This window comes from Monodon monoceros, unplaced genomic scaffold (genome assembly GCF_005190385.1).
Source record: "Monodon monoceros isolate NGI ecotype Baffin Bay Population unplaced genomic scaffold, NGI_Narwhal_1 Super_Scaffold_20, whole genome shotgun sequence".
NCBI classification, from domain to species: Eukaryota; Metazoa; Chordata; class Mammalia; order Artiodactyla; family Monodontidae; genus Monodon; species Monodon monoceros.
Window position 1 is genome coordinate 94220670 of NW_021703777.1, and position 23070 is coordinate 94243739.

At 41.5% G+C, this 23070-nt stretch overlaps 1 protein-coding gene across 2 annotated transcripts in view; it reads right to left on the reverse strand.

The window, feature by feature from the left end:
* Positions 1-5776: 5776 nt before the first annotated feature.
* Positions 5777-23070, reverse strand: part of CD38 (CD38 molecule) — a 38177-nt gene continuing 20883 nt past the window's right edge. For both annotated transcript variants that reach the window (XM_029236061.1, XM_029236060.1), the window contains exons 3-8: positions 21886-22021; positions 15753-15838; positions 12811-12884; positions 10504-10596; positions 10064-10150; positions 5777-6734 (exon numbers count right to left, since the gene is read on the reverse strand). In XM_029236061.1, coding sequence (XP_029091894.1) covers positions 6680-6734; positions 10064-10150; positions 10504-10596; positions 12811-12884; positions 15753-15838; positions 21886-22021 — 531 coding nt within the window. In that variant the 3' untranslated portion in view covers positions 5777-6679. The remainder of the gene's footprint in view (positions 6735-10063; positions 10151-10503; positions 10597-12810; positions 12885-15752; positions 15839-21885; positions 22022-23070) is intronic.

Below are 23070 nucleotides of genomic sequence, written 5' to 3' on the forward strand. Positions count from 1 at the left end.
TTCCCAAGGCGCTTTTCTCCCTCCAGCAGTCAACTTGGATCTGATTATTCTACCCACTCCAGGAAATTCCCTGGAAGGCAGCTCTGTGGAACTGAACTGGGAGATTTCACAAAGGGAGATTTGTTCTTGCACCAAAGGCTCCAGTTAGCTACCTTATTTCTTCCCAGTCTTACCCTTTTCCAGTGCCCTTTCAGTACAATATTCATTGGGAGGGAGCTTGTCCTTCCAGCACATTTTTTTTCTTCCAGTGCTTTTGTCTTCTGATTTTATTCTAGCAAGGAGAGCTGCCCACCTTTACAGCCACCAGCGTAGTGGGTGGTCGGGAGAGCAGGGGCTTGGATTGGCAATGACAGCGGGGTTTGTTGAACTCTGGGTGGGCTTGAAGAATGAAAAGTATAGTTCTTAGATTGATGTTTGGGGGGCAGTGGTCATGTTGATACCTTTTGTCAATATCCAACTTGCGATGGGAGCCAGCTCTTAGTGAAAGGTCTTAGGAGGATCCCTGGCCCAGTCCTCTCAAGTGGGCAAGTATTAACCATCTAGGATGATTCAAAACTCACCTAGGATGAGAGAAAGTGTGGCTGACCCTGCTCATTGGCAAGAGGGCCATTCCCTACCCTCTTCTCCATTGCCCACGGGGTCACAGGGTCTCAGCTTCCAAACCAAGTAGGCTCGTCAAGCAATTTCCTCCAGAATAAAAACAGGTTCTAGCATTTTTTTGAATTTAAAAAACTAACCTTGATGGTACTCTATGTGTTATGCACTATTCTGAGAACTGTACATCTATTTTCTCACTTAAAGCTTAAACAACCCAAAGAGATGGATACAATTATCACCCCCATTTTACAGGTAGAGAAACTGAGCTCTGTTCTAAGCACTTTACATGTGTCAGGCCCTAGAGATCAGACGGAGCTGTATGACTGTCAACGTGAGGCTAGCAGACCTGGGAGGCAGGTGCCATGCTCCGTGTGCTTTCACCATGCGCCATTCACTTCAGTTATTTCTACTCCCAGAAACAACAACGGCCACGTCTGACAGTGACAAAGAGACAACTGAGTGCCCTTAGGGCAAGAACGACTCCTCTACCTGCCCGGTCTGTGGAATCATTTGGGGTGCTGCTCTTGACTAAGTGGCTTCCAAACCGTTCTCCTGCCCTCCCAGAGAACCTGTCAGCCTCTGAGATTCCCTAGAAAATGTATTTCCAGCCAGAGTTGTATTCAGCCGTTGCAGCTGAAGTCACTGGTTGATACATGTGTACAACACGTGTTAGTTTTCTCTTCTCTGCAAGTCTGCATGGTGTATCAAGATTTTAAATGTTGTTTCACACTTACATCCCTTATTAAGAATCACAAATTTCATGATGTCATCACATAGACTCTTGGAAAGTCTCAAGTGAGTTTTCTTAACAGAAAAAAGGTGTGTCATCACGTGATTCTCCAAGCTGAGATTCTTGTTGGAACGCAAACAGCACTATTCCTTCTTTGATGTCTCCGAGGACAAAGAGGAATGGGTGAGGGTTTTCAGGTCTTCAACAGACTGAGTTTGGACTCCTCTGGGCACCTATTCCCGCCTCCCCCACTCACGAGACATACCCAGGATGATGATCCCTCCTCTCTTCCAGCTGCCCAACTCACTTGACCTTGGGGTGGGGTAGGTGAGAAGATGTGTTGCCTTTGGAAGCCCATCTCCAGCTGGTTTAATTCTTCCTCCAAACCCATAGATAATTGTTGCAGGTTTTTTCCCAGCTCCACTGAGGTATGATTGACAAATAAATATATATTTGAGGTATACAATGTGATGTTTTGGTATAGGTATACATTATGAAATGATTATCACAATCTAATTAACATATTCATCTCACATAGTTATGTGTGTGTGTGTGTGTGTGTGTGTGTGTGTGTGTGTGGTGAAAAAACTTGAGATCTACTCTCTTAGAAAATTTCAAATACACAACACAGTATTGTTAACCTTCGTCACCATGTTGTACACTAGGTCTCCAGAGCTTGTTCATCTTATAACCAAAACTTCACAACACCCTTTGACCAGCATCTCCCAGTTTCCCCCACCCGCCAGGCCCTGGTAACCACCATTCTATTTGCTGTTACTATTGATATAAAGTTGACTTTCTTAGATTCCGCATATAAGTGAGGTCAAGCGGTATTTGCAGACACAATTGTTGTTAAAAGAATGATTCCACAAAGTCCTTTATTACTCATTTATTATTTTTACAGTACAACTCATTTATATCTGTTATAAATATATTCCAAACTGGAGATTCACAGATGTTAATGAACTTGCTCACTGGGTCACTTGTCTCTTAATCCCACTACCTTGTGCTGTTTGCACTTTGATTCAAGGATGAAAAAGACAATGTGAACCCATGTGAATCAAGTTCAAGGACAAATGCTGTCAGGGACCAATTCCAACCCTTCTGTGCTTTGTGTGTGTGATCTGAGGGCCAGCCAACCACTGCCTCTCGGGGTAGCAACTGACTCCCTGATGGATTGATAAAAAACACATATTAAAATGATGACTCATGTAGTAAAAATAAATTGCTTCATTATTTTTAAAAAACTGTGAGAAAAATGTTAGGTTAACATTGCATTTATAAAATGCCTCTTAAAGTTATACTCTAGGTTTAACATTTTACTTCATACAATTTTAATTTGCCATACAGAACATTTATCTATATACATAAGTACTTGCTTTCTAAAAACCCACAAAAACAGAGTCATTCTGTGCAGTACAGATTCTACCTGAGATGCTTGAGTCACAGTCTTAGGAGTTGTTCTCAGGAGGAATGGGATGCCAGGAAGTAAGTCAACATGGCTCCTGCTGCATCCTTTCCATTGGGGAGTGTGCACTTCTGGGTTGAGCTTGTTTCCAACAAGAGCTAAAATGCACAGAAAGCTGTCGAGCCAAAGAAAGAATGTGTTTTGCCAAAATATTTGATATATACTTGGCCTTGTCTGCCAGGTCTATAAGAGACACAGGTGTGGCATGAAACAGAACAACATAATCGGTGACATGGGGCTAAAGAAAGACCCACTGAATGCTGCATCACTGTGGATTGAGAGACACTGTTTCTTGTAACACAAAAGTGTGTGTACATGCTCTTCCCTTTACAGTTGCAGCAGTATTTTCAATTACTTTTAAAGCAGTATTTTCTGAGAAAGAACTGCATTTTACTTTACTGCCATGTAGTTTTCTAGATATTTTTGCTTTCCACCACGAGAGGAAAATCAAGTTCTTCCTGGATGAAATAGGATATTTTGCATTTTGCTATTACATAAAGCATTAAACAGGAAGTCTGAGTCCTTTTTTATACCACTAATAAGATAACGTGGCTACAAAGGCTTTCAGAGTCACTCTTCAATTCTTTCCAAAGCATTGTCAAAGTTTTTGTAATTTTTGTAAATTTTTTAACATATCAGTATTATTAACCACATCAGTGCCAGCCTTTCAAGTCCCTACACAAACCTTCAGTGACTTTTCACTCAGATTTAATTTAAAGTCCTTTGAATTAGAGGATACAGAGCTCAAAATAATCTGACTCTCCACTCCCAATTCCCTGATCTAAGCTCTCACCACCTCGACTCTGCGTCCATCAGCCCTTTTGGACAACTTTCTTTCCAAATAAGTGTATCTTGCTCTTACCTCTGAGCGCTTGCACTTTGCCTGGAACACCGTTCCTCAGCCCCAGGTAGGAGCGAGCTCCCCCTCTTACCTGCTTCTTATGTCACTCTCCCTGACCACGCTTTTGAATATTGCAAGTCCCTCCTCACTTTTTTCCCCTGTAGCACTCATCACCACCTAATATGTTATATAACTCACTTATTTCATGTTTTGTATATAAATGTCTAGTGGAAACCAAGCACTCTGAAAATACCAATTGCTTTTATTTGTTTTCTGTTTGCATTTAACTTGAGCATCCCCAAAACCTAGAACCGTGCTTAGCACAGAGGTCGTCAATAAGTCTTGTTGAATAAATTTCTAGTGTTTTAAAATAAACAAATATATATATTAAAAAAAGAAAAGTATGTGTACACATACACACATTTATACATACATATGTATGTATGTGTATCCTTTCAAGTATCAGAAATCTATTTGAAAGTGTGCCTCAAATATTATAAGGTCATAAACCATTACAGAAGGAAAATAGAGGGCCTTTAGGAGTTGGAAAAGGGAAATTAGGTTCTGGGTCATTCCCATACTCAGCCTTTGAGTGAGTATGATGGTGGGTACAAGTTGGCATGGTAAGAGGATTTCCTAGAGCAAACAAGAATAAAGTGGGGAGACAGGGCATAGCAGGTTTATGAGTAAAATATGAGGGTCATAAGCAGTCAATAATTCAGTAGAGATGTCACTTATAAGAAGAGCGATATGGAGGATCTATTTAGATACATAGGCCAGAAAGTCCTTAGGGCTAGAGGTGCATGGTCAATGGCAAAGGTGCAAAATCGGAACTACAGAGAGGGCGGAGGCAGGAATGAAACATCATGGTAATGAAGATACAAAGGTGCTGCAAGAAGAAAATAGCACCTCAGCCCCCAGCCACCTCCAGGGCTCCTCAGGGCTCTCTGCAGCATCGTGTGAAGCCTTGGGACCAGCCTCCTCTTTGGTCTCCACCAGCTTTGACCATAAACACTTAAATGAGTCTTCTTGGGGGAAGATTCTCACAAATCGATTTTTACTAAATCCATTTCATCTCTGAAAGGGGACATAAAGAACAAAATTTTCCTAACACAGGGAGCCACTTCATGGGGTATCCTGGTGAACAGGAAGGTACCTTAAAGGATCAAGAACTCAGCAAGCAACCCCAACAATAAGGCAGAGTCTTGAGAAGAAAACAGCCAGGTTACCCAGTGGATTAGCAGGGAGCTATTTCTGAAGACTTTCTGCAGGTAGGCAGGAGGCAAGCCTGAATCTTAATCAGAACTGGTCCCTAGCATCCATTCTCATGTCCAGCCAAGACTACATCCCACAAGGATGTGCCTAAGTGGAGAACAGGCTGTAGCTGTAAGGGCTGCTGAAGGAAACAGGATTGTCAACCAGGGGCAGGCAGAAAGGAGCCAATCTTGGGTGAGTGATTTCTTACATATGAGACACTATGCTAGACTGTCAATTTTTGTCATCTTTTTTAGTTCTTACCACATTTTGATGAGGGTAAGTTTATAATCCTTATTTAAGTGACAAAGAAGCTGAATTTCAGAGAGGTTAGGTACTTCATTCTAGATCACAGAATGATGCCAAAATATGAACCCAGAAATGTCTGACTCCAAAATTTATGCTGTTTTCAACAAACCTAGTGGGTTCCCTGAAGGATTCTCAAATTAGCTTATTAATTCTTCACTCAATGCATCTATGTTTTAACCAAAAAACTAGAAAATCTCCAGATGTTTAAAAATTAAGCAACACATTTTGAAATAACAATTAAATCAGAAAATATTTTTAACTAAATGATAATGAAAAGAGACATATACAAACATTTTAAGAGCTGCAGCTAAAGCAGCACTCAGAGAAAAATGTATAGTGCTAAAATGTACATATAAGAAAAGAAAATGTACTGAAAAATCAATGATCTAAAGTTCCATCTTAAGAAGCTGAATAAAGAAACCCAAAGAGATTAGAATATCTATATCTCTAATAATAAAGACAAAAGCAAAACCCAAATAAGTAGAAAGAGAAAATCAACAAAGTTAAAGGTTGGTTCTTTGAAAAAGTAGTAAAAGTGATAATCCCCAAGGAAGACTAATCAAGTAAAATTCAAGTGAGAAATAAATTGTCACATCAAGAACAAATATATATATTTTAACTGCCTCCTACATAAATAAGAGAATGAGGAGGAGAAGGAAGAGGACAAAAAAAGTATCTGTTTTGAAGCCATCTAGAAAATCACATTTCAGATTCTATTGTATTTAATTTAATCCAACATGCATTTATTGGAAGAGAACATAAGGGCTGTCCATCTGGTTTTATCAGTCTAGAAAGAGAGAGCACATGAATTTTGGAGTTCAATAAAGCTGAGTTCAAATTCATTCTCTACCTTGAACTAAATGTATGATTTTGGGAAAAGTATATAAACTCTCTGAACTTCCTTTTTCTCATTTGAAAAATGGGGGATAATAATATCAACCTCATAGGGCTATCGGAAGGATTAGAGGTAAAGCACCAAGCATGTGGGTAGCTTATATCTTACAGAATATTTTTCCCAACATGACCCACAACCATGGCATTTATAGTTTATCTGTAGGAAGGGTACAAAAATATATCCTGAAACAAGGTCATTCATTTGGAAATGTAACCTTTTCTGAAAAGTCTGGGCATTTACTTTTCTTGACCTGCCAATAAGAGAGGCTTGGAGTGGTCATTCTTCAATGGAAAGGATGTTACCAACATATTAATAACATAAAGCATCATATGAAAATTAAAATGAAATAATATAAAATTTCCACTCTAATTTTATACAATAATTAATCTTTCTTGACTATTAGGAGATCGAAATAAAAACTATGCCAATAACATAAGTTATTTTAAGACTCTAGAGGAAAAGGCTCCCATCTCCAGTGTTGCTATTATGACAGAGAATTCTCCTGAGTCCTCAGCTTTCCACCAGCGTGTCTCCTGAGTCATGCATTTTGATGTATACTGCAGGGCCTCAACCACACAGGCTGGCTCATCTGCAAGATGAATCCTCAGGCTTTTTCACACACTGAAGGAACTTGCCAGAGCTATGACGAGAAAGGAAAAAAGGAGATCAAGAGGCAGTACAATACACCTATGGTCAACTCACCAATGAAAGAAGCCCCTCTGTTAACGACAAAACTATGCATGGACCACTTAGCATCCACACAAGTTTCTTTCCTGCAGTGACAACAAGGAGAAAGGTCAAGTCCAAGAGTGAATGACTGAAAGTACAGCCCAATTTAGCTTCATTTCACTTGTAAAGCCATAGAAATAAATAACTGATGTTTGATGATAATATGTGGAGGTGAAAATGTCTGGCTCACACAAGTCACAGATATGTGCCGTGAATGTCAGCTGAGAGTCAGGAAGCAGCAGAAGCAGCAACCTAAGAGGAGGGACCTCCATATTTTCTGTTGAGGATTTGCTTTCTCTTCAAAAACTTCCTGAGGAAGTGTTGGGTCTAAGCGTCAGGCAGCAAGAGGTCATAGACTCTCTGGGAGATGGCTGGCGACCATCAGCCAAAGGACCGCAATCCCTGGCACAGAAAGAATCCTAGATAAGTATTAGCAGGTGAATGACCCTTGCTTTCATAAAAATCAAATAACACAGCCACAGGGTCCAATGGGAGTGGTTAGCACATGGAGGAGAGGGGTGGAGAGCAGGGTAAGTGGTTCCTTAAATTGCAGCTGAATCTGATTTTGCTAAATGTGAGTCAAGAGAGAGAGCGAGAGGCTTAGAAGCAGCTACCAGTACCCCTGGATTTCTAGGATAGGCCATCTCAGGCTCATCTCTAGCCAACTGTCATGACCAGTTGGGTATAGTGGCTCTAAGTAGAGAGTCAAGCCATCCTCACCAATACAGTGATCTGAGATTCCCCACATGAATACATTCTAGGAGGGAAAAGTATCTTCTTCCTTAAGGAAATAATGCTTCAGAAAAGGAATCTTTAGAGGACTATTTAGGATTTTTGAAGCCACCTTTGCTTTACAGTAAATGAAGAGAATAGGAAGACATTGCTTAATTAGTTTCTCATTTATTGGGAAGTCAATTTTGGTAAAGGAGCAGCAATGGTGCTGTTAAGATAATCTCTCTCCAATAATATATAAATATCCACATCCAATGTTCCAGTAAAATGGACACACTTGTGATATGTTGGATAACACATTGAGGATAGAGACAGAGTATCTTGAAATAACATAAAAGGAGAAATGCACCTTTAGGGTTTTTTAATATGCCACTAGAGCACACTAGCCAGAAAAAGCAATCTGACTGTTTGCTTTTTTTAAAGTAATCTAAAAAGTAGTCTTTTAACTCCACTTAACTTAACATGTTTTAAGATATGTTAAAACATATCTTAAGAAATTCTGGGGACATCCCTGGTGGCGCAATGGTTGGGAATCCGCCGCCAATGCAGGGGACATGGGTTCGATCCCTGGTCCGGGAACATCCTACATGCCACAGAGCAACTAAGCCCGTGCGCCACAACTACTGAGCCTGCGCTCTAGAGCCCATGAACCACAGCTACTGAAGCCCGCGCGCCTAGAGCCCATGCTCTGCAACAAAAGAAGCCACCACGATGAGAAGCCCACGCAAGGAGGGAGCCCACACATAGCAACGAAGACCCAATGCAGACAAAAATTTAAAAAAGAAAAAAGAAAAAAAAGAAAATCTGTGTATATTTTATAAAACTGAGTGTGTGTATGGAAAAAATGACTTTAAGGATATACAGCCATATGTCAATCGTGTTTGTCTCTGAGTAATGAGATTTATTAAAAGGTAATAGAATCAGTAGAAGGTCTAATCCATGTAAATGTAATTACAATTCTGTTTGCTTATTAAAAAAATCACACTGAAACAGCGGGACAAATTTGGCTAAATTGGAAAGTATGTTTGGGATGGAGTGATTTAAACTACAGTCTACATCTATATCCATGACATTCACTTTGGGCTCCCCTAGAGACAAGCAGCTTGCAAAGCCACAGAACTCTTAGACACAACAAGGGCTCCTGGTAATTCAAGGATGCATGCCGAGTATATCATGACCTCATGGGTGGAGAAAAACAACAGGGATTTCAAATATGATCCCCAAGTTTAAGGTCACATGAGCTGGTGCTCTGAGTGACAGGTGCTGGCTTATGAATCACGTCTTCCTAGGTGAGCCACTATACAAATCCAGGTGGGAAGGTATGCTGCTTAATTATTCTTCCCAGGTGGAGAATGAATGAGCTTACCCAGAGCCTGCAGTTTGGGCCATTCATAAAAAAATGGGGAATGCTTAATGTAAGAAAAGAGATAAAAGAGTGTTGGGGACGACTCATCTACATTCCCCAATCTTGTCCTAGGTTTTAGCATTCCATTTTCTCAATGCAAAGTATCTTTGAGTAACTTAACCTGGTCAGATGTTTGCCATGTTTCTTTTATAGTTGTTCCTTTGTTCTGTTTGTTTTCCCATCTAACTGTTTTAGAAGGCTTCTGTTATTTTCTGGCAGTTTCCAGAGAGAAGCCAGCTGACTGATGGGGAATTCAGGTCATTTGAGAGACAAAGGCCTCAGTGAATGTTCTTTGAATCTGTCCTTCTGTTTTTCTGACATGGTTGGTGGGAAAGGGAGGTGATAGGGAAGTGATGGGAAAAGTATCCTAACGTTTCAGCTTCTACATTCCTTAAGAAAAGTTTTCTCTCTGCATCTGTCTTGTTCCAAGCTATCACATATGGGAAAATTTCCAAAGATGCTTTTAGCAAAGATCCCTGTCTATATTACGTATTGGCCACAACTTCTTAAAAATAGTGAGGGGAGAGGGGTCCCAGTTTTGATAACAGGGTTGCAGGTGACTTTAAATATATATACCTATCCGTAATGTAAACTTTTCTCCAATAAACATGTATTACTGGTAAGTATTTTTTTTAAGATTTTACATTTTTTCATTAAAAAATGATAAAGCTTGGTAAACTGCCATTTGGCAATTTACCAAGTGTTAGGCGTCTACACTGAGACCCAACTAAAGAAACCTCACCTGCAAAATTATGCCAAATCACAAGGATTTTATAAATCCTTTGCATATGGCAAAACGTGCTTCTACTCCTCTGAAAGCTACGAGTTCTGGGTCAGGCCTCTCATGTGGGAAACCAGGAAAGATGCCCTCAAAGTCTGGGTCAGCTTTACAGGAAAATAACTGCTTGAGTCAGGTGTGGAAGGAAGAGAAAGAGGAAGGAAGGTGGACAGCAGGAGGCCACTGGCTGGAAACACCTTCTGGGCTGAGCTGGGGGAAGAGCAGAGTTCACCATAGGTCACCACCCAGATCACCATCAAGGCCCAAGGGAAGATGCCTGTGGATGGCTAGACAGCCATTTCTTCTTCAAGAAGACGTCAATTACCTGTAGTTATCCTGGCAAGTAAATTTGATATTCCTTTGCATTATAATCCATTTCAGATCATTTATGGAGGAACCCGAGCAGGAGTCACTGGGAAAAAAAAGAAGAAAATGTTAAAATAGCAAGAGCTCACAAACATTTCCTGAGTCTCTTGGTTTCTTCCAGGTAGCAGGCCCTGGTCAAGGCCCTGGGGTAAAGAGGTGAAGCAGAGGTAGCTTCTAAGAGCTCACAGGTCAGCAGGGGAGCCAAAGGTGTGAACTACATAGATACCTACCATGGAAATAAAATTAAGAGACTGTTGGAATGGGGTAAATGTAGAGTAAGGCCCCATTCATTTCCTGAGCCAGTCCTTTCTCAATGCATTTCTGTGACTGTGGACTCTTTCATGGACTGATTCCTGAAATAACCCTGAGAATATATGGGTACAAGGTAGTAGCATATACCTGGGAAATTTTCCAAGGTCATGGATCACCCAAGCCTGTAGCGTATGAACCTTCATTGGATTCAAGTTATGGACTTCCACACGTCCAAAAGTGCTAAGATGGAAGAGACAAAGAACATTGTTAACCCCAGACTAAATTTTTCAGGCATCCACAGCCCCTGCGAAAAGCCAACAGGCAGGGTGCCATTGGTTAGAACTTACCCTTTGGATGTGATCCATGATTTGCATTAAAATCAGGCATCTTTACTCATTCAGTGTGACCCTAAATGAGTAAGATTCTCAAAAGAAGATTCTTAATCTGTACACTGATGTTGATTCTTTAAGTACTTGCTATTCCAAGAGTGGGCCTTAGACCAACGTAATGAGCTCATTAGACCTGCAGAATCTCTGCCCACCACCACCTGCTGAATCAGCACCTGCAGCCGAACAATCGCCGGGTGATCAACTCACTCTGAGTCTGAGAAGCACATCGTTGAAAGACCCCGATGTCCTGCTCTAACCCCAGCCTTAAACTCTCCCCACTAGTCTCTACCACTCCTGTTACAAGTACTTGGATCCCTAATATCAGATTACAAAATTCTGGAATGTTAACACTTGTACCCATAAACCTACAAGGTTGGGGTCAGAAGAAGACAGAAGGACAAATGTTTCTTGGTGGAATTAAACACTGAAAGAGGAGAGAAAGAAAATTAATTTGGGACACGTGGAGTGCCTGGGGCACATTAATACATGCTCCCTCCTCTCAATCAGACTTATCCGGGGAAAGACTGAAGAAGAGAGACTGGAAAGGTAATCAACTTGGTAAAAACTCTAAGTATGGAAGGGTGTTAGAGAAGGAAGGCATGAGTGTGACCAGAGTCAGTGGTTAAAGGAGTGGATGTGGAATCTAGAAAAATGGTACAGATAAACTTATTTGCAAAGCAGAAATAGAGTCACAGAAGTAGAGAACAAACTTATGGTTACCAAGCGGGGGAAGGTGGGGTGGGACGAACTGGGAGATTGGGACTGACATATATACACTACTATGTATAAAATAGATAACTAATGAGAACCTACTGTATAGCACAGGGAACTCTACTCAGTGCTCTGTGGTGACCTAAATGGGAAGGAAATCTAAAAAAGAGTGGGTATATTTATATGTATAACTGATTCACTTTGCTGTACAGCAGAAACTAACACAACATTGTAAAGCAACTCTACTCTAAGAAAAATTAATTAAAAATATGGAATTTCCCTAGTGGAACAGTGGTTAAGAATCTGCCTGCCAATGCAGGGGACACGGGTTCGAGCCCTGGTCCGGGAAGATCCTACATGCCGTGGAGCAAATAAGCCCGTGTGCCACAACTACTGAGCCTGCACTCTAGAGCCCGCAAGCCACAGCTACTGAGCCCACGTGTCACAACTACTGAAGCCTGCGTGCCTAGAGCCCGTGCTCCACAACAAGAGAAGCCACTGCAATGAGAAGCACGTGCACCACAACGAAGAGTAGCCCCCACTCGCCGCAACTAGGGAAAGCCCGCGCAGCAACAAAGACCCAACGCAGCCAAAAATAAATTAAATAATTTTTAAAAATTAATAAAAAAATAAAAAACAAAGGAGAGGACAATAACTGATACTCATCCAGCACTTTCTCTGTCAGGCACAGGGCTCAGCATTTTTCATACATTATCCCAGTTAATCTTCATATCACCAGCACCTCCTCAGGTACATACATACTACAGGGGCCCTGCTAAGGTCACATAGGTGAGATGTCATGACCTCTGGAGTCCCCACTTTTAACCACTATATAAACCACTGACACTGTCTGCAAAGAGGTAATGAAGGTCAAACGCCCAGCAGAGCTCCTGCTGTTCCCAATAGTAGACTTACTGCTGACTTGGGATTCATACCGTCCAGGGAGGAGAGAGGAGTCGGGCAGATCTTCGTGGATGGTAAGACTTTAGACAGTCAGAAGGAAGGAGGGGCCAGGTCATATGGGGGAGCAGCGTGAACAAAGGTGGAAAATGGGCAGGATGGAGTGTCATGGGAGAGAGAGCTGAGAAGATTATAGCAGGCGTCGTAAAGCCAAGAGGAGGAGCTGGACACGTGCAAGGACCATTAGGACTTTTGGAGGATTTTAAACAATGGAGAAACCAGACAAAAGTGTTGACTTCGAAAGACAAAGCTCACCATAGAATACAAACATTTTACCTTTTTTAGCCCGGATTCAGTACTGACCTTCAACATGAAAAGCATATTCTTCTAAAGATGAATTGGTCAATAGGAGACTGTGCTAACCCTTACAAATAGGATGCAAAGAAATAAGTACCTCTTTCTATCAAAGGCGTTACTGATGGATCCATTGAGCACCACCTGGACCACACCACAGGCATTTTCTGCAAACTTAAGAACAGAAACACCATTCCTCAGCATGCAAACTTAAGTGCCACGCCCCAGCACTTCCATCCCAAACAGCTCTTAGCATCATCTGGTGAAGGAGGAACGGCCTGTATGGCTCTAGCTTGGTCAGGCCAGATCTGTGTAATTTTCATCCCAAGCCATTGGAGGGATTATGCTTCCCATGAGAGTTTTCTGGAAGCAGTTGCTACAATCTGTGTCTGAACAATGAAGTTCAACATCATCACTGCTAAATTGGTGGTTCAGAAGGTGGAAGTCCAGGGACCCCCCTGGCAGTCCAGGGGTTAAGACTCAGTGCTTCCAATGCAGCGGGTGTGGGTTCGATCCCTGGTCAGGGAATTAAGATCCTACATGCCACGTAGTGCGGCCAAAAAAAAAAGAAAAAAAAAAAAAAGGTGGAAGTCCGGATGACTAAGAGCAACATAAGGAGGAAGGAGGAAGGTAAAAGCACTTTCTTGGGGCCATGCACTGTAGACACTGCACATTTCATTTAGTGGGAGCAGAGTAGACACGTAAGGAGTAAAAGAAATGAAGAAAGAAAAAAGAAAATGTCAAGAAAAAAGAAACCGTGGAGACATGGTGACACTGAAACCTGCAAAGGCATAAAGAGAAACGGGGAATGGATGAGTGTATATTTTTGAGCAAGGGGTTTTAAAACTAAGCAATATACTTGTTTCCTCCAGGAGGCGCATCCAGATCCCTGGGACTAGCTCAGGTCTCCTTCACACATTATACAACTATACCGCATTGTGAGGTTGAGCTTAACGCGGGGTTAGCCACCGGTACCGAGAGTTCTGTGAGAGCTGTGAGCCTGGCTGTCCCGCTCGCCACTGCAGCGCTGGAGCCTCGCAGCTAGGGCACCCAGGGAGAATCCACGCATGGAGAAGAGGCAAGGGAAAGGGGAGGCAAGAGGTCCAAATACTCTGCGATGGAGAGTATGGAAGAACCCAGGACAACAGAAGCCAAGTCCTGAAGGATGAATCAGATTCTGCCCGGTAGAGGTCGAGGCAGACGCAAACCAAAAGGCCCAGGAGCTTGCGAGAGGAGTGATGTTTGGGGGAGAACTTCAGTGGATGCTGAAGCTAGGTAGATTAGTGAGTTCACAGAGGGCCATGAATGCTTTGCCAAGGAATCCGGCCTTTACTCCGCAGGAGATAAAACACTACTGAACAATTTGAAAGGGAATTGTGAAAATCCTGTGTGGTGTCGGTCTTTCTCCTGGGGGTGATGAGCAGAGGACAGAGGCCCGATTACTATCAATCACAAGTGCTAACCCAGCAGAATGGGTGCCAAGCACTAACCCTGTCCTATGTAAGTCTCAACAGCCCCCGCAGAGTAAATCTTGGGTCAGTTTGCCCCAAGGTCACATCACTTGGAAGCAAGGAAATGAGCCGGTGGGGGGTTGCGGGGGAGATGGAGGGGGCGGGGGGATCCAAACCACCAAGCAGCACTGCCTCTGGTGTCAGAAAAAGAAAAGATCAAGTCGGATGAAAGAAGCCCATTTACATCCATCTAGCTATGAGAACTTGGCCAAGATAAAGGTGCAGTCCCAGGGGAGCTCACAATGGTAGAGCACCTTCCTTCATTTTCCTGTGCTCCTGGCCCCAAGGACAGTGTGAGGAACACAAGTAGGCGCTTGACACATACAAAATGTGACTTGGCTTTCAACGTTTTCAGCAACAGCACTGCCACCAAACAGATCACAGAGTGATAACATAAATAGAAACTATTCTCAGGAAAAGCAAACAAACAACGACAACCAAAAACTCTGCAGTGCCTCTGATTTTCACAGCACATAGTAGGTACTCTACAAATATTTGTTAAAGGAATGCATTCAGGTAAACCATACCAGGGTTTACCTGAATCTCCTTAAGGTAGGTGAGGCTCTCAGCTCTGCTACTCACTAGCCCATTGACTTTGAATGAGTCACTTAACCTCTTAAGTTTCCTCACCTGGAACATGGACATTTGTACCTTCTCGTGCCACCTGTTGTGATGACTAAACAAAATGACACAGGTGACACAACTGGCCCAGGACTTGTCATGAATATGCACTTAACATATGTGAGTTCTCACTTCGCCCAGCTCCTCCGATGTCTGAGTTTAATTTTGGAGAATTCTAAGTAGTGTAGTTTCATTTTCTCCCGTGTTTTCCATTCATTTCTTTCCTTTCTTCCTTTCTTTCCCTTTTTTTCCCTTGTCCGCTTACAAATAAGCAACTTACAAGAAAGATAAATATGCACAAAGACAGCTTAGAGTGGGGTCAGAAATAGATAGCGGGGAGGATGGTATTTCCCAGCCTGGATTCTGGATCTGGAGTCAGACAATTTGGATAAACACCTAGATCTGCCACTTCCTGTGTACATTTAGTAGAAGGCTTATTTACCTGCACCTCCATTTTGTCACCTATAAAATGGATGTGATACTCATGGTGCCTACTTCATAGGGTTCCGGTGAGGATGAAAGATTTTAATCCATGTAAAGACCTGAGGACTGTGCCTGGCACACAGTAAACGGTCTGCAAATGTAGATTATTAAGACTGTCCCAGGAACCTAAGATTGGCCAATGCCAGGATCAGAGGATTTAAAAAACCCAGAGATGGGCAACCAAAGCCAAAAAATGGATAAGAGCAAGAAGTCTTCAAATAGAGCTCAGCGACCTTCCACGAATGCCCACAAATTACACATGAAAATATTCTAGCATGTGCTTATGAACATTTTTCTGAGGAAAGAATACTAAACTTCTGTTTCTAAAATGATCTGTGACCCAAATGAGTTAAAACCAACCACTTACTGGATGACCTCTTAAGCTCTTTGGTCTCCAAGATTCTAGAATTTCACTTGTGGTACTTACCCTTTTGGACACCAAGTCCCAGAATACAGAAACAAAGTTGTTGCTGCAGTCTTTCTTCCAGTGTGGACAAGATTGATAGTTCATTTCTAAAAGACATAGTTTACAGAAAAGTAATTATAGTGGAAAAGAAAAGGTAAAATTGATCTCTGTTCTTCGCGGGCTATTGGATCCCAGTGGAGCTGCTTTCCAGTGGCATCCCTGCCAAGATGGAGGATGGAGAATGGACACATCTCAACCCAATTTAACTAAGTGCCCCCTGAATCCCTTCCAAGTCCTTACCTTACCCTCCAAATCCCAGACAGGAACACAGTGACCAGCTTTGAGTCATCATTCTGGGAAATTACAGCAAAAGTTCATCTGACAGAGACAAGCCCCCCCGTATTATTTCCGCTTCCAGGAAGAATTAGAGATAATTTCCTCCCCCACCACCTTCTGTCTCCACACCCTTAGGCTCAGATGCCCTCAGAGTCTTTCTATACTCGCCCCATCCAGATAGGCTTAGCTGTCAGTGAGGAACCACAGACATAAGGCATGAACACATAGTTTCTGTGATACTTCTTCCAAGGATATCTGCTTTAACGCACCAGCATTTATTTTTTTAATTTTTTTATCGAGGTATAATTGACAAATCAAATTGTAAGATAATTAAATGGTACAGTGTAATGATTTGATATGCATACACATTGTGAAAAGATTCTCCATCAAGTTAATTAATATGTCTATCACCTCATATTCTATTTTTTTTTTTGATGAGAACTTTGAAGTTTTACTCTCTTAGCAAATTTCAATTACACAATACAGAGTTAACAGTTATAGTCACCATGTTACACCTTAGATTCTCAGATCTTATCTGTCTTATAAATGAAAATTTGTACCCTTTTACCAACTTCTCCCTATTTCCTCCACTTTCCAGCCTCTGGAAACCACTTATCTACTCTGTCTTTATGAGTTCCACCTTTTTTTTTTTGATTCCACATATAAGTGATACCATGCAGTATCTGTCTTTTTCTGTCTGATTTATTTCACTTAGCATAAAGTTCTCCAGTTTCACAGTGTTGTCACAAATTATGGGATTTCCTTCTTTTTAAAGGTTGAATAATATTCCATTGTGTGTGTGTATTTACATATATATACGTACATATATATACACATATATATACATATACACATATATGTACATACATATATATATACATATATATGTATATATATATATATCACATTTGCTTTATCCATTGCATTTGACTACACAAACATTTATTGAGCGTTAGGCCCTGGAGATAGAGAGATGAATTAGATAAAGGGCCTGCCTTCAGAGGCCACATAATCTACTATAATCAAATAAATCAGAGAAAGAGCAACTTGGGTTGGGGGTGGTGTGCAGCACCATGTGGGAAGGTTGACGTTGAACTTGGTTTTGCAGGATGAATAGAAGTCTTCAGACAGACGCGCTAGAGAAAGGGGCTCCATGCCGAGAGAGCATGTGCAAAGGCACCGGGTTTAGATTTGTACCGCCAGAGTAGAAGGGATAAGGAGGGGATAGATGGAAGATGAGGCATATGAAAGACAAAGGCCAGGCCAGGCCAAGGAATTCCGACTGTATCTTAGAGGCAAACAGAGCTATTTGGGTTTTAAGTAAGAGACAGAAACAATTCCATTGTGGTGTCCAGACGGAGGCTGACCTAAAGGGGTCAGGGGTGAGCAGTTGGGATCCGACAACAGTCCAGCAAGAAAGGAGGGGGCGTTAGTGATCTGGATTCAGGCAGTTGTAACAGGCACAGGAAAGAAAGGATGAACTGCTATAGGTAAATGACTAGTTGGTGACAGATTGGGAATGGCAGAAGAGGATGGAGTAAGAATGAAGGCAGAGTCTGGGATTGTCTCACCTCAACTTTGCATCATCCAGCAGGTAGGGGAAGTGCGGGGTGAGAAGCCCTGGAACCCTCTCTTGGTGTCCCAGAGGTCAGGCATGCGGCAGCCACCTACTTCCGCTGTGGGTACGCGTACAGCTGACCCTGCACAAATACCCATCTTTCTACTTCCACTTTGTTTTAGGTTGAATCGTGTACCCCCAAAAGATATGTTGAAGCCCTAACCCCCAGTACCTGGGAATCTTTTTTTTGGAAAAGGGTGTTTGCAGATGTAATCAGGTCAAAATGAGATCATTAGGGTGGGTGGGTCCTAATCCAATAAGACTGCTCTTCTTATAAGAAAGGGAAGTTTGGTCACAGAGACAGACAAGCACAAGATGCACACGGAGAAGACAGCCATGTGAAGATGGAGGCAGGGACTGGCGTGAAACAAGGAGCACCAAGGGTTGCCAGCAAACACCAGAAGCTAGAAGAGGCCAAGGACTCTCCCCTGGAGCCTTCAGAGAGAGCACAGCCCAGCCAACACCTTGATCTAGGACTTCTAGCCTCCAGAACCGTGAGAAAATAAGTTTCTATTGTTTTAATGCCACCCAATATGTGGTACCTCGTTACGGCAGCCGCAGTAAAATAATATAACCACAGACGTGGGCTTGACTGCCAATGACCAGAAAGAAAGTTCTAGATCAGAAACACTTCCGGGGATGAGGAAGTAATCCTGGGAGTTTTTATAATAATTAAATGCATTAAAAACAAAACAGTACAAATTAGAAAAAAAATCCATGTACAGATGTAAATAATTACTGCGGAGTCAAAAGATAAATTTGAATCATCTCCAATAGATGCAAAAATGTTGACGATGATGAAATGAACATAATTTTGTAAGGTGCTACAAGGGTGCCCCTGTTCATAGGTTTTCATGAACATAAAGCTCTTTTATCTTCACAACCATATCTGGAGAGAAGTCTCTGAGTTTCACCTACCCTCTCCCCACAAGGATGCTCCCCCTTGCCACCTGCCCATTAAATAAAATTTGAACATCACAGAGAAAAAGAAAAGGAGAGAAATTTTACAATAAAGTAAGATAAACTAAGTATATAAAAAAAGCAGAATAAGAAGTTAAAAAAAGGGAGAGATTAGAAGCTTATAACAGAAACTATGACTTTCATAATAAAACAAGTAAACAAGGCAAAACCAAGGTAGAAAAAAATTAAGGAAAAAGTGTTTAAGCCAGACAATAGAACAATTAAAATATAAAAATTAGGAAAAGAGGTTAAAATCAATAAAAATTGAGGCCAAAGGAGAAGGAAGTAGACAGAATAAAACAACCTATACAGGATTCAGTTGAATAGAAAGCAAAAATAAAGAGCTCTAAAAGGTAAACTGATGAGAAATAGATTTTTTTATTTTTCCAATCTTTTCTAAGAAAGAACTGACGTGGTATATTGAAAAATAAAACTAAAAGCAAAGTTTATAGGAAATACATTTAAGCTAAAAGGGTTAAATGAATGACCTTGAAAAGCTAACTTGCAATAAGGGAAATTTAAAAAGGAAAGCAAGAAATATGGCAAAAACTATAAAAGTTAACCAAAAAGAAAAAGAGTAAATGGAGAGATATATTTATATGCCATATTTCTAGGTGCAAAGAGTCTGGATTAAAGATTAATTGAAAAGTTACAAAATAAAAACACTAGATGAAAATATAGAAAACTCTCCAATCTTGAGTAAGAAGAATTTAAGCAAAATATGGAACCCAACAGCCAAATAGGAAAGGATAGACAGATTTGTTGCATTTCTGCGTGGCAAAAGACAATATAAACAGTATTAGAAAAAAAACAGAAACTGAGAAAAATAGATTTGCCACCTTTGTGCCAGAAAACAGGCAGGATGACACGTGGTTAAGAACACGAGTTCTACAGCCAGTAATCGTGGGTCTCTCCCAGCTCTGCCACTCACTAGCCGGCAACCTAGTTAACAGCCCTGTGCCTCAGACTCCTCCTTTGTACAATGAGATCATCACAGAGGTTGTGAAGGATTAAATGGGTGAATATTCATACAGCACATAGAACAACGGCTCATAAGCAGTAACTACTATTGTTAATTTATATTGAACTTCTATAAATAAGAAAATAATAGACATCCCAATAAAAAGGGTTAATATATATGAACTGCCAGTTTACAATAGAAATAGAAATATCCACCATTAAATATACAAATATACTCAGCTTCACAGCAAAAGAAATGCAAAAATAAGCCGAGGTATTATTTCTTTATCAAAATGGCAAGACATTTTTTAAAGTATTAATGTCTAGTGTTGGTGAGGGTCTGGGTAAACAGATTATCTCATATATTTTGAGAGTATAAATTGTTACCACCTTTCGAATAACAATTTGTCACTTTCCACCACAATTTATTCCACACTGAAATTCCACCCGTAGACATTTATCTTTCAGAAATACTTCCACAAGCATGCCTGTGTGTGTGTGCACTCATGTGCGTGTACAAAAGTGCTCCTTGCGATGGTGGTTGTAACAGCAAAAACATCTGAAAAACCTAAGTGTGCATCAATCGGAGGTTGTTCAGATAAATTATGATATGTCCATAGAGCACATAAGATGAGGCCTTTTTTAAAAATATGGCTGTATTTATACCTACCAATTTAAAATGAATAAAGCAAGTTGCAAAACAGCATGTGTACATTTCAAATATACAGACTGTCCCCGACTTGCGATGCTTGGGTTTAGGATTTTTCAACTTTTTGACAGTGTGAAAGCAATATGCATTCAGTAGAAACCATAATTTGAATTTTGAATTTTGATCTTTTCTCAGAGTGGTGATATGGGGTCTGATCCTCTCTCGTGATGCTGGGCAGCGGCAGTGAGCCTCAGCTCCCAGGCAGCCACGCCAGCCAGCGGGTAAATAACCAAGACACATACAACCACTCTACACCCAGACAACCATTCTGCTTTTCACTTTCAGTACAGTATTCAACAAATAACATAAGCTATTCAACACCTTATAATATAGGCTTTGCGTTAGGTGACTTTGCCCAACTATAGGCTAATGGAAGTGTTCTGAGCACATTTAAGGTAGGCTAGGCTAAGCTACGATGTTCAGTAGGCTGGGTGGATTAAACGCATTCCTGACTTATGATATTTTCAACTTATGATGGGTTTATGGGGACATAAGGAAGATCTGTATGTATTTATATGAGCGCAGGGAAATGCAGGGTATGTACCAAATTGTTGACAACAGTCCCCCTCTGGGAAGGAGCATGAAAATTGAGGATTGGGAGAAATGGAATGTTTACTTTTTACTTTGATGCATTTCTGTATATGCAAGTATTTTTCAATTAAGAGTACATCTTGGGCTTCCCTGGTGGCGCAGTGTTTGAGAGTCCACCTGCCGATGCAGGGGATGTGGGTTCGTGCCCCGGTCCGGGAAGATCCCACATGCCGCGGAGCGGCTGGGCCCGTGAGCCATGGCTGCTGAGCCTGCGCGTCCGGAGCCTGTGCTCTGCAATGGGAGAGGCCACAACAGTGAGAGGCCTGCGTACCGCAAAAAAAGAAAAAAAAAAAAAAAGAGTACATCTTTTTTGTAATTGGAAATAATGCAAATCTGGGTTGAAGAAGCTACTACAATAAGTTTTTTTAAATAGTCAAAAGCAATAAAAATAAGAATAAAACTATATAAAGTAAAAATATCCACATTATAAATAAAAAGAGAAAAAAAGAAGTGAAATGATCTCAATCGGGCTTTCTCAGTAGAAAACATCTCCCCACAGTGAGGTGTTCTGGGTCTTTCTGGGCAAGTAAGGTGACCTCTGATCAATGGCAAAGCCACACACTGGCCCTAGACACAGAGAAGCCCAGCATGTGGTCCCTATGGCTGTTCTGTGGAACAAGGACTTTGGCCTGGTTCCCTCGGAGTCCTCATTCTGTTCTAGAATTCTTTGGTCCTGAATGATGCCCTTATAGAAAGTAAAACACCAACAATTCAGAAGCAGGCTACTCTTGCACTCAGAAAGGAGGGAATCAGGAAGCATGAACAGCCCTAAACTCTGAAGTCAATTTTTCTAGAAAACATGAGTTGGTCTACAGAATTCTGTTTTACATGAGCCTCAGTTGTCATTAAGGGTATAGATGCCATCAGGGTGGGCACCTGTGGCTCCTTCCTCCACACTTATCTTCTGGGATCCCTAGCAGAGCTCAGGGCTCCTGCACCCTGCACGTCCCCAGGCGACCCCAAGTGGACCAGATCCTCACCATAAGAGCCTGCATCTCCGCACCAGTTAAGGTCATCCGCAATGTAACCCAGCAGTGTGTCTTCCAGGGTGAACATCTCTCGCTGGACCTTCGTGTACTGATGCGCCAACTCCTTGGTTTTGCTCCAAAAGACTGTCTAAGAGAGAATAAAGACAATCTATTATTGAGATCAATTTACTAAGTCAAAAAAACTCCACCGAATTTGCATCTTTTTAAATGAAAGAAAACATAGGAAACATCAGAATAAATCACCTATAGTAAGAGTAGGTGTTGCGGGTTTCACGGATCTCTGTGTGTGAGAATGAGAGAGAGTACATGTGTGAAGGGTGTGTGTGTGTGTGTGTGTGTGTGTGTTCTCTAGGTCATGATGTAAAATGAAGTTATTATTCTGGATTGCAGGGAAAAAAGTCTGAAAGCCACTGATCAAAATCTTATAATAAACCTAAGCTCCAAACACATCTGGGGGAGGCATTAGGTAGTCCCAAATTCCTAAAGTTCTCGGCAAAACAATTTTTTCTAAGTGCTATTTTCTGGGAGAAGTGCCCTTTGATTCTTAAACAGCTCCATAACCCCTGCTTTTTTCCCTGAAATTCCCCTATCCCCTTACAAAAAAGGGAAAAGAACAAATATAGTGAGTTTTTGCAGGGTCCCTTGTAAAGGTGCAGAAAGTCAAATTTCAGAACAATCTTCTCTTCCATGGAATCTACTCATTCTTAGTAGGAGGCAGTGGAGGTTTGAAGCCGGGGCCGTGGAGTTATGCTGCCTTATGAAACCCAGCATCACTGCTCACTGGCTGTCTGACCTTGGACAACCAAAGAATTGCTAAGCCTCACTTTCCCCATCTGTAAAAGGTATTGATAATAATTGTAAGGAAGTCCTGAGATGCTGAGATGAAATGAGACAATGCAAATATGGTGTTTGTCCTGTGTCTGTGGGCAGTCACTTATTCAGCCAGTGTCCCCTGGTGATGATTTACCAGCAGCTACTCTGTGTTGGGCTTTGGGCTCGGTGTACACCCCGGAGCTCCATAGTCGCTCCAGCTCTAACAATGGGAGGAGACTGTAATGTGTGGCTGTCTTAAGGGCTTCGTGAAGATGATTTGGGGCACATTGAATTTTCACCCTAAACACTGACTTTAGAAAAGATGCACTCCATTACAGACCTTTTCCAGTATAATTAATGTAT